At 41.6% G+C, this 11,294-nt stretch overlaps 1 protein-coding gene across 2 annotated transcripts; it reads left to right on the forward strand.

The window, feature by feature from the left end:
• Nucleotides 1-1,062: 1,062 nt before the first annotated feature.
• vgll2a (vestigial-like family member 2a) lies at nt 1,063-10,921 on the forward strand. 2 transcript variants are annotated; one of them, XM_037685650.1, is made up of 4 exons: nt 1,063-1,263; nt 2,517-2,760; nt 4,412-4,900; nt 9,148-10,921. In XM_037685650.1, exons 1-4 carry the CDS (start codon nt 1,186-1,188, stop codon nt 9,189-9,191), a joined length of 855 nt encoding a protein of 284 aa, XP_037541578.1. In that variant the 5' UTR covers nt 1,063-1,185; the 3' UTR covers nt 9,192-10,921. The 2 variants fall into 2 exon arrangements, with proteins under 2 accessions (XP_037541578.1, XP_037541579.1); XM_037685651.1 differs by having other exon boundaries at nt 9,302-10,921.
• The last annotated feature ends 373 nt before the right edge of the window (nt 10,922-11,294 follow it).

The raw sequence follows: 11,294 nt of genomic DNA on the forward strand, positions 1-11,294 counted from the left end.
GTTGCAATAGTTCGGTCTAGACGTGATAAATACAACAAAATGAAACTAAAACTGATTAACTTTTGGAGTCGGCTCTATTCAAGATGGCCGCCACAGGTAGCAAACACAAAAATGGCTTCAACAGATGTTTTTGTAGATGTTGAGCTAAAGTTTGGTGTGGCTGTAGCTGAGAGTCATCCCCAACACAAACTCTGAGAGCTTACAGACCGTTGAAAGTTCGGCACGTACGGCAACGGGCGACATGCGTTTCTTTAAGGATGTTTCTTATTGAAAACATAAAAGTTTGAATTATATCAGATCTCATTTTAAGACGTAAAAAGACGCTAACTGCTCGGATAGAGCCTCGTCAGAAAGTGTTCAGATACATTTGTTTTGCACGTTTAAATGTGGACGAAAGCAGAAAACGGTGACATCGTTTCCAAACGGACCAACAGAATCAAGAGAAAGATGATTTGGTTGAAATGAGGGAAGATGAAAGATATTCACAGCAAAGCAGCGAAATAAACACGTTAAATTGTTGAAGGTACTTGTTTTGAAGTCGACACTCGACAACGAAATAAATAAATTCACAAAGTAAAAAAACTAAATTCATTTTTGGACCTTAGATTAAATTTTTACCTGTAGAGTGAACGTGCGTCAAACGTACAGGTTGTATTTGTTCAGATGCAGGCGGGTCACCATGACTTGAGGTTTCTGTGGTTTACAGCGGGCTCAGTTTTGTTTACGTTGAGCGCGGACCTGCATTTTTAAAATTGCATCAAAGCATCTGGAAGTAGTGGAGTAAAATATTTTAAACTGCTCCATTTGATGTAGCTCAGGATAACCTGCTTTATGTTTGATTTCATACTTTGCAGTGAGCATTTTAAACTGTAAAAAAAAAAAAAAAAAAAAAATCAGGCAGCAGATGAAGCTGACCGGATGTTGGGTTTTAGTTTTCAGATTAAAAGCCCATTAAGGCAGAGGTGGAGCTCCGGCCTGTGATTGGTGGTTGTGTGGAGGGAGGGGCGTGTGAAGGCTGCAGGGGGGGAGGGGGATCCCCCGCTCTGAGGCTGGAGCGGAGAGTCCGGCCTCAGTCCAGCCGTGCGTAAAGAGCGCAGAGCGCGCAGTGGAGCCGTGCGCCGCCGGGATCACCGAGCAGAGCTGCTCCCTAAATGAAGCCTGGTTCCGGTCCGTGAGCTCTTCGCCATGAGCTGCCTGGATGTGATGTACCAAGTGTTTGGACCTCAGCCTTACTTCAGCTCCTACAGCCCCTATCACCACCAGGTACGGCTCGGTTCGGCCCGGACTGCAGGCGCAATGTGAGCCAGTCCTTTTTGGAAAACTAAAGAAATCTGGCAACTCGATTACATTTGATCAATAAAAGTTAGTTGATCTAAATCTTGATTAATAAAAGCCTGAATACATTTTTTTAAAGTCTAAACATCTAAAATATTTATTTGGTAGAACTTTGATCAGCTTCTATTTTAAAACGAGTTCTGTGTCTTTAAACAGAAAATGTCTCCAAAGTAACTGTTTTGTTATATTTGTGTAGTTTTCAATCATTTAAAGTTGTTGTAAATGTATTTTTATAAAGATAAACAGAAGTGAGCAGATTATTTTGCTGTTTTTTTGGACATTAATTAAAACAGTCCAGATAAAAGAGATCCAGTTTATTTGCTTTAAAAGGTTTTAATGACTTTGATTCAAGTTAAGCTGATTTTCTTAAGTTGATTTGTTCTAATCAATGTTTGCAGAGCTTTTATTTATAAATAATAAATAAAGGCTTTGATCAAAACCTGATTTTTATCTAACAGCGCTCACAGCCCAACGTCTAACAGTTTATTCTGGAGCTAGAATTTCATTTATTTTATTTTATAAGTGACAATTAGTTGAAAAATGATGCAAATCGAACGAGTTACTGAATTTTTCACCGTAACTTTGTGTCTGAGTGTCAGCGGCTGCTGCTTTTCGAGGCCTTTTCAGACCTGTTAAAGTTTTGCGTCCCACTTTTAGTCCCTTTAAAGCTCTCGGAGGAATATTTCACATGGTGCCAAAACTCACTGCGTCTGTCACCTAAACAGACCTCAGACCAGCCGAGTGTCAAAGTGTCCAGTTTCACCGTTTATGTGCAGCGTTTTCAGACAACCTGTTATTTTCAGATTATTTCTCTCCTGTTTAAGTCCTGCACACATTGTGGCTTTGAATGAGCAGATAATTGTAGCAAAACCCACAATTATGAACAAAATGCCACTTTTGCTTTACAAATTTTACAAATGGAAAAGTAAAAAAAAAAGAAACGTTTTGCAGTAAAACAAAAAATGACTTCATGTTTGGATTTCCTTGTTGCCAGCAGGTGAAAATGCAACATATGTTTGGGGTTTTGTTAGATTATTTCCAACGCAGCCCCAACTGTTGAGTCAAACATTTATGTGACTTTTCTGACTCAACACAAGAAATATTTAAGAATCCAGACCAAAATATGCAAACGAGTCACAAAAATCTATTTATGAATTTGTTTTATGATTATTGTTTTTTAGAAACTGGCTTTGTATTCCAAGATGCAAGACCCCCAGGAGAGCAGCAGCCGGCTCGGCCCCCCGGGGCCCCCGGCGATCAAAGAAGAGGACAAGGAGCTGCCGCCGGGCGCCGAGTACCTGAGCTCCCGCTGCGTCCTGTTCACCTACTTTCAAGGCGACATCAGCACCGTGGTGGACGAACATTTCAGCCGCGCCCTCAGCCAGGCGACGGCGTACCCGAGCTCCAGCCACAAGGCGGTCAGAGGTGTGTGGAGGGGGGGGGGGGGGGGGTGGGGGGGGTGGTTGGGGCCGTTCTAAAATAACCAGTGTGTTTTCAGTAATTATGATTAATGCTCTTTATTCAGACATAAAAGCAGATCCTTCATGTGAAATCCTGTCTTTTTGCACTCACGTCCAAAGTAGTTTAACATTTAAAGCATTCGGTCCGAAGCTGCAGGCGTTCTGCAATTCTAAATTTAATCCTGAGCAAAATCAAAACTAATTTAATCCTGAACCATTTCTTTTACATTTCTCCAAAGCTCGACGCGTAAAGAAACGAGGAAAAGTTCCCAGAATTACAAGCAGAACTGTTTTTCTTTTTTAAACTGGATTATTATTATGTATTTTACCAGAGAGCAACGATCACATTTAACTGAATTTACCCAGTTTGTAACAGAGACTTTAAACTGGTAACCAAATTAGTTTGTTGAAAAGTCCACACTGTGTTTGTTCCAGTTTTATCTGGATTATTTCAGATTAACGCAGCTAAAAGTTTCTCAGCGGTTGTTTTAAGTTTAACGATATTTCCTCTCTCACCTTTAATTTAAACATCGTTCTTGTTTTAATTAAACAGTTGAATTCCCACATTAACAGCCAGACTTATGAGCAAGTTTTACGTCTATTATTTTAACGCTTTTGCAGTATTTTATAGATTTCTGTGTATTTGTTAATTTGATTTGATTTTAGACTCACTCTGGTATTTAACTTAGAAAATATGGAACAGCAAAATGCTCAGAATTAATTAAATAAATAAAACATTATGAAATAATAAATAAATAAAAAAACTTTTATTTCAAATCAATTCAATATACTTTATTGATCTCCAAGGGGAAATTTCATCTTTGTGTTTTTCATAACAGCTTATTTATGTCATAATGCGACTTTTCAGCAGAACGACTTGAGCTGTCAATCAACGTCAGTGGGTTGGACCTGACGCCCACTGTCATTAAACTCAACAGAATAACGATAAAAGTAAAATAAAGTCACTGGAATAAATATAAAATAAAATAAACTGAATTTCTGTGGATTAATTCTTCACTGTGTTTTATTGTGACTGATTTGAAAGGGGAAATAAAAACTTAAAAATAGATGTCAACAAATAAACAAAGATTCTTTTTTTATTTTTATTGTGCTGGAAAGCTAAAAAAAATACGTTTTTTCGCTCACATTGTGGCGTAACGTGTCTTAAAATTAAAAAAAATCCAAGTTCTGCATCTTTATGTGACCCAGTAACATTTGAAGTAAACGGATTTCTTCTTAGTCTAAAATTAATGTTTATTTTTTGTAGAAAATCATGAAAAACTTAAGAAAATATCATAAATAGTGATTTTTTTTTAAGGAGCACTTTTTTTTTAAACAAAACCTAAAATAAAAATAAAAAGTCTAACACACTTTAGTGAATATAAAGTTAGACAAAACAATATTTTTGTTTTTGAAATGGTCCAAAAATGTCATTAATTTGGTAAATTATAACCATGTCAGCTTAGATTACCAGTAAAAATGTAAAATTTGTGGTAACATATTTTAATGTGGGGTGAAGCGTCGGCACAAAGTTTTCCACAGAAATCCGTTTCCATCGTCTCGGTTTGTAAAAGACACGTCTCATGAAGGAACTCGGCTCTCTTGCTTCTCCTCAGACGGATCGTTTCCCATGAGTCAGAGAAGTTTCCCGCCATCGTTCTGGAACAGCGCCTACCAGCCGTCCGTCTCCTCCGCCCTGGGCGGCGCTCTGTCGGCCCCCCACGTGGAGCTCTCCTTTCCCGGGGACCCGTACTCCTCCGCCTCCCTGCACAGCCACCTCCACCAGCCCAGCTCGGACTCCTGGCACGCGTCGCACCACCACCATCACCACCACCACCCTTACTCGCTAGGGGGCACCATAAGCACCCAGAGCTCGGCGTACCCCCGCCCGGGGGTCCACGAGATGTACGGGACGGCGTTCGACCCGCGCTACGGCTCGCTGCTGGTGCCGTCGGTGAGGTCGCACCACCGCCTGTCGTCCGGCAGCTCGGTGCCGGGGCCGAGCGCCTCGCCCTGTGACCTTGGGGGGAAGGGGGAGTCGGGGTCGGCCTGGAGCGGCGCTTTCACAGGAGCCGGAGCAGAGATCGGACTCAACGTAGACTCAGGTACCTCCAGTTAAACCCCTTTAAAACACACAAACTCATCTCTCCTCCAGACGCTGCGAACCTTAAAGGATCGTGCTTTCTCCAGCTAGAGTTGTGTAATTTAATCATAAGTATCTTACCTGCAGCAGACAGCAGTCAGACGGACATTAAAAATCCAGGAGAAATTATTCTAAAGACATTAAGCTAACAGCTTCTAAAACAACCACTTCATTTTTATTTTGTTCACGTTGTGTGGTGGATTTTAAAAAACATGAAGATTTTAAAGAATAGAGTTGTTGTTTTTTTGTCGTGGTTTGTTCTGCGCCAACGCAGGCCACAAGTTCAACAGAGCACAAACACACTGGAGGAGTAGTGGCTGAAGTAAAATGACCACGCAGTACGCCCATGTTCCCTGCCGCTGACGGATTCATGATTGTAGTTTTCATGACGAGTGTTTTTCTTAACTGGAATCAAACGGAGAACACACGTACATGTTTTTGATGCAGGATGTTCAAGTGTGTAGGAGTCGCACTGTAGAAGAACAGAGGTAGATGTTTTTTTTCTTGTTAAAGGAGGCGCAGAGTGACTGATCCTGGAGAGTGGAGGGAGAAATTTTCTCCAACACCAAGGGTGGAGCCAGGGGGTGGCCAGTGGTGGCCTTGGCTGCCATAGATTAATCTTTGGCCACCTTAATCATTTAAGGAAGTTATACTTTAAAGTTAAAGAAGTTAATTAATGTGCTCTGGACGGATTCTTCTTGTTGAAACATTTCATCAGTGAGGAGCTCCTCAGACTGACCATGTCTTTTGGATAAAAACCGAAACGGTTCAACAAGAAGACCCCCAGGCCGACAACAACAAAATGTTGGTGGGGAAGGTGAGGCGCCCACACCTGCCTCCACTCTCATTTTCCCCCACTTTGGGCCCTTGAGCAAGGCCCTTACCCCCAGCTTCTCCCCCGGGCGCTCTAGATGCAGCTCTCCGCTCCACACAGAGAGCTGTGGTAGCTCGGTGGTCTGTGGTTGTGTCAGGAAGGACGACTGTAAAAACAATCACCAAGTCTTCGTTCACTGTGGCGACCCCTGAAGAAGGGAGCAGCCGAAAGAAGAGGAAGCTCTAATAAAAACACGATCCGAGCTTTTTAAACGCCTCGTTTTGTGACGAGGAGTCGGAACTTTGTGTGGACTCAACGGGAACTGATGAAAGGAAAGTGAGCGGCGTTGTTCACGTTGCTTTTATGGAGCTGTGGCGGATTTACAAACCCTTTTAACAATATAAACGTCTCGCCACATTTACATCAGGAGACAAGAGAATACGGATTAAAATGGAAACGCGCAGAATAATTTCTTCGTTCACTTTGTATGAAAGCCAAATCAAATTGGTGCAACAGCGAGCGGTTCTGGTGTTCAACCCAGTTTCATCTTTTACCGCCTTTAACGGCGATGCGTTCAATCAGAGACGGACGCTCCTTCATGACGCACTTTCTGCTGGAGTCAGTTTCCAGATTTCTGTTGACTTTGTAGAAATGTGATTTTAAATTGTTTTAGATTGTACCAAGAAAAGGCTTTTCTAAATCAGAGCAAATAAAACAAGAAAACCCAGTTGAAAACGAGCGTCCTCTACAGACAACACCATGAAAATACATTTCTAAGCATTTGGCTGTGATATGACTGTTTTCATTCATTCTGACACAGAAGTTATTGAACACTACCATTTTCAGCCGCTAGATGGCACTGGTAGTGTATGGCATGCCATTGTGTCATGTAATAGTTTAAAGTGGCTATTAATGACACATTCGGCTTGCCATAGGCTGCCACCTTCGCCCAGCTCGCCTGGAGCAACCGTCATATCAGCTTCATTTCGCTGCGCCGCCCCGATGAAATGAAGCTGATTTGGCCATTGAAGTGCGTTTATTAAGGAAAAGTTCAACTGAGACACAACTTTACTATAATTTTGAGCAAACAAATATATGTTTTAAGTAATAATCTTGTTAAATTCTTGTTAAAGTCTTCCCATGCACGCTCCCCCAGCCATTCGATTCTTGACACGACACCGGTCCACATTTCTGGGTTGTCAGCGGTGACGCATAATAGATGCGACTCATACGGCGAAGCGACATATTTATGGATTTTTCCACTTTATTAGACATATTTGGACTGATCTAACTTATAGAGCGGTGCGACGTGTACGGTGGAAAATACCGTAGTTTTTATTTTTTTATGACACTTCTTCTGCAGCTTCTGCACTCATGGACAAGCAAATAAGTTGTTTTTATGTTAATTTAAATAAAAAAGTTTTAGGAGTTTCAAAGACGACAAAAACCTCTAAAAAAAGACAAACGGGTTCAAAAGACATTTAGGTCTTTATCTCGCTGGGCTGCGACTCTTGAGGACAGACTGAGATATTCAGGAGGAGTTTCAGAAATGTCTCAAAGTTTTTTTTTTTAATCGCGTTTCAGGTTTCTTGAATAAGGTGTATGTTCAGAAGACAAATCTCAAAACAGTCAGAAAACTTTTTGTTCCCGTCTGAAATTGTCTTCAAAATTTAGTTTCCAACCAAGTTGTCATTAACTGGATCCTTGGAAGAAATGTAGGCGTCCTGAGTGCCCTTGTAGTGATAAAATGAGAGTAAAAGTTTAAAACACCGAGTTCATAACTGTGACTGAGCTGCTGTGAAATAAGATGCACGACGTGCATGCAAGCAAACTTTTGTGAAACTTGGCCCAAATGTTGCATCTAGGCCTGTCTTGATAACAAATTTTGCTGGGCGATTAATTTTCTCAGAAATTATTGCGATAAACGATAAAATTGTTTGAAATTTGACAATAATTAGTAATTATTGTCAAATTTAAGAATAAATAATGGTTAATTTGTTTTGTGTGTAGTGCCATTTTTTTTACCTCTATATGGCAGTATAAGACTGCTTGAACCGAAGGATGGATAGTGAGGGAGCGAGCAGTGTGTCTCTTTAAGAAAAATGTGAGGGAGGCTCCTTGACGTGCCATGGGCTGTCTCTCTTCAGTTCTCAAAATGGCGAACATTCGGTGTGGTTTGAGCTCTTTAGCATAGTATTTGTCACACCAAACTTTTAATTAAAAAATCAGTAAACAAGTTCTCAGCTGCTTTTTGCAGAGAAAAACAACTTTTTACACGAAGGCACAGGTTTCAACTGTGAATTTTGAATCTTCGACAATCTTTTTTGCTCGATGTCGGCCCATTAGCTTTGCTCGTAGCTTAGCTGCTCTGCTTAGCTGCTTTTAACGATCCAAGAACGCGATTTTGGACGGTTCAAACAGATTTTAAAGAAAAGAGAACAAAGAGAAAGGGAGGAGTCAGAGAAGAGCACCAGAGTTTAACTTTTTGTCATCGAGTGTCTTCAGTAGAAAGAGAGAGACACGAAGAAACGATAAAGCCGATAAATGAAAACGAGGTCGATAATTTTCATTCATCATGCGATTAATTGATTTATTGTTTATCGCAACAGGCCTAGTTGCATCGTAAACTCCAACTCAGTGTGTCTCCAAGTGAAACTTCACGTTTTATTTTCTAGTTCTGTGCCCCCAACGGTTTCAGCTGAATGAGATCCAGGTTTTAAAGATGTAACGATGTTGCAGCAGACTTCGTGGCTTTTATTGGTTTCATCATCGAGCGGCAACAATAGAGCCGTTTTTTATCCTTCTGTTTTTACATCTGGACAGTTCTCTCCAAAAGTGGGGGCAAAAATACGTCAAATTAGGTGCTCGGAGTGGTTATTCTATTAGATTTAAAGAAAAAGCTCTTCTCGGGCTATTTGTTGTGTTTTTGACTCGTCATCAGTGAAGTTGCTGCAACGTTCTCTGTTTGTTGTTCGGAATATTCTCCTTTAAAGTCGAGGAAATTGTTCCTGCAGAAACCATTTTTAGAAGTCGACGACTTTCTCTCGAACAACTAATTGTCTGGCTGACGTGGATTTTTCTGCATAATTGATTAATTAATTAAGGAATGCTATGTTTCCCTTTAAATTCGTTGGTTGAGGCCGTTTTTATGTCACATTGTCGCTGTGTTTGCGCTCGCAGGATTAACTCACACAAGTGGTTGAAACGGACACGCTGTCCGTCAGTCAGCACACCAACACCTGCTTAGCTTCCTTTTCTCCTGCCGTCGTCTTCATCCCTCCTGCGCCTCGGGCGCTTCCCTCTGCTTTTATCCACAAGGCCTTTTCATTGTCTAATCTCTCCGTTCTTTCCTCTTCTGTTGCTGTTTTCTCCTCCTGCCTCTCTTCATCTCTCAGGTCTGCAGTCACAGGAAAAGAGCAAGGACCTGTACTGGTTTTAGACTCTTTCTCCTCTTCCTCTCTGCCTTTCCTCCCCCCCACCTCCACTCCTGCTCTGCTGAAAATCAGTGAGAATTTTTTTTGGGTGTAACAGCTTGTGGTCTGCTTGCAGCTCTGTGTTACGGTGGACTGTGCAGCACAGTGCAGCCCTGCTGAGCTGAACACCGGCAGAAAGACTGTGTGGATGCAACGCTCCCAGAGAGGAGGAAGGAAGGGAGGGAATCCGATCTGGACGGATGTGGACAAAGACGGGACTCTTTGTGCTTCTGTAACAGGCGGGGGGACAACATTCCTAAGCTGGGAAACGTCTGAGGACAGACGGACAGACGCATGTGTTGTTGGACTCCAAAGAGGAGAGCTTGAAGGACTTGGCAGGACCTGCTCTCAACTGGGAGTGTTGTGGCTGCTCGACGAACCTCGGCGGCGTCGGGGACGGCAGACGACGACAGCAGGACGAGTCCAAACGCTTGGGTTTACACGGAGGACTCAGCCCGACGCGAACGATCAAACGAACTCGATTGGAGCTGATCTGTGTCCTCGCTGTTTGCTCTAAACTCCCGGGAGGTTCGATCGATTCAGGATGAAGCGTGCTCTCTGTCAGTCCTGTTTTATGAATGTACGCCAACGCGAACAAACGAGGAGTTTCACAAAAATTAACACGTTTCAGGTGAACGTCTTGTCAGTTATTACAGGAAACAAAACATTTTATGATCACGTTTTAAAAACCGATGAATTTCCTGAAACTTCTCGTATAACAGCTAAAAACAGACCAAGTGACTGTGTGGTACATTTTTTTATGCTGCTAATACTTTCACGGATTTATTTTTACACACTTCAGCTCTACAGGTAATTCAGTCAGCAGCTGTTCAACAAAACACAAGGAAAGTTTGTTTTTTTTATTGAGCTTTATTGCTTTAAAACAATCAGTTGTGAAACTAAACGGTATCATCCTCCCTTGTGCTGCTTTGTCTCTGTTTTTCACTCAGTTTAGTTCCTGTCAGTTTTTTATTTCCTACTGGTCCGTCTGAGGCGTGCGATGTTCTTCTGCGGGTTTATTCTCATAGTTTTGTTTCTGTACTGCAGAAAACGTGAAGGTTTTAAAAGCAATGTAACTGTTTCACAAAGCTACGGGAAGCATCAAGATGTTTGATAACTAGAGACCGGACCAGAATCCAGAAGTTGAAGCCACAAAGGGGAGGCGCCCCCTAGTGGCTGCAGAAAGTTTTAACTCTCATCCCTCTGTATAAATGAATCGGATATTTTTTTGACTAAAATAATTAAAATACACTTCAGCTGTTGGTTTTTGCTGATTAAAGCCTTGCTGCTGTATAGTCAATGTGTTGTATTAGTGAAGAAAAATGTCTAAGCTGTGATTGACAGCCCATTAGCGAGTTGGTATGGGATGTTGGTGGGACTTTTGTATCGAGGGTTCAACCCGGATTCTGGCTTTAAAAGTACAACATGGTACAACAACAAAAGACATTTTGGATTTCGTATTGAACAAAGTGAGGAAGCAGAGATGCTCCGTCCATTTTTAATAATGTCATCAGTGGGAAGTGGGGGCGCTGAAGGTACCGCAGTACCCCATCTGGAGGATGTCAGAGGAAATGTATATCCAAATTCAGTTTAAACGCATAGTCTGGAAACGATGACCGGTCTGATAGTTATCAGCAGTCCACACCTTATCAGCTGTGACATCAGAGTACAGAGAAAAAGGGTAAATGGACTGTACTTATCTAGCGCCTGTCTATCTATTCAAGACGCTCAAAGCGCTTTACAACACAACCTGTGTCCTCATTTACCCATTCATACAGCTCTATACTAGATCTCTACAAAAGATGATTGAACAAATCATTCTAAAGAGACTAATCGAAGGAGCCCAATATATTTTTTAGCATTTTTCAGACTTTTTAAAAATTACTTAAAGACAACACAACTGTGTGATGAACACCAGGTTATTATAAAATCTAGGGATGCACGATATGAGGCTCAATGGGATTAGCCTGTCTAAATAAAGGTTGAATGAATGAATATTGGATTTTTGGCCGATACCAATACCGATACTTTGTGTGTGTTTTGTGCGTGATGTCATAACGTGCTGACGC

The sequence above is a fragment of the Nematolebias whitei genome, chromosome 12 (assembly GCF_014905685.2).
Source record: "Nematolebias whitei isolate Nwh7 chromosome 12, NemWhi1, whole genome shotgun sequence".
Lineage (NCBI taxonomy): Eukaryota > Metazoa > Chordata > Actinopteri > Cyprinodontiformes > Rivulidae > Nematolebias > Nematolebias whitei.

Bases quoted from the DNA above. Each gene is read 5' to 3' on its own strand.
- vgll2a (XM_037685650.1), top strand. From the start codon at position 1,186: ATGAGCTGCCTGGATGTGATGTACCAAGTGTTTGGACCTCAGCCTTAC. The intron at 1,264-2,516 runs GTACGGCTCGGT...ATTGTTTTTTAG, and splicing joins ACAGCCCCTATCACCACCAG to AAACTGGCTTTGTATTCCAA. The intron at 2,761-4,411 runs GTGTGTGGAGGG...GCTTCTCCTCAG, and splicing joins CAGCCACAAGGCGGTCAGAG to ACGGATCGTTTCCCATGAGT.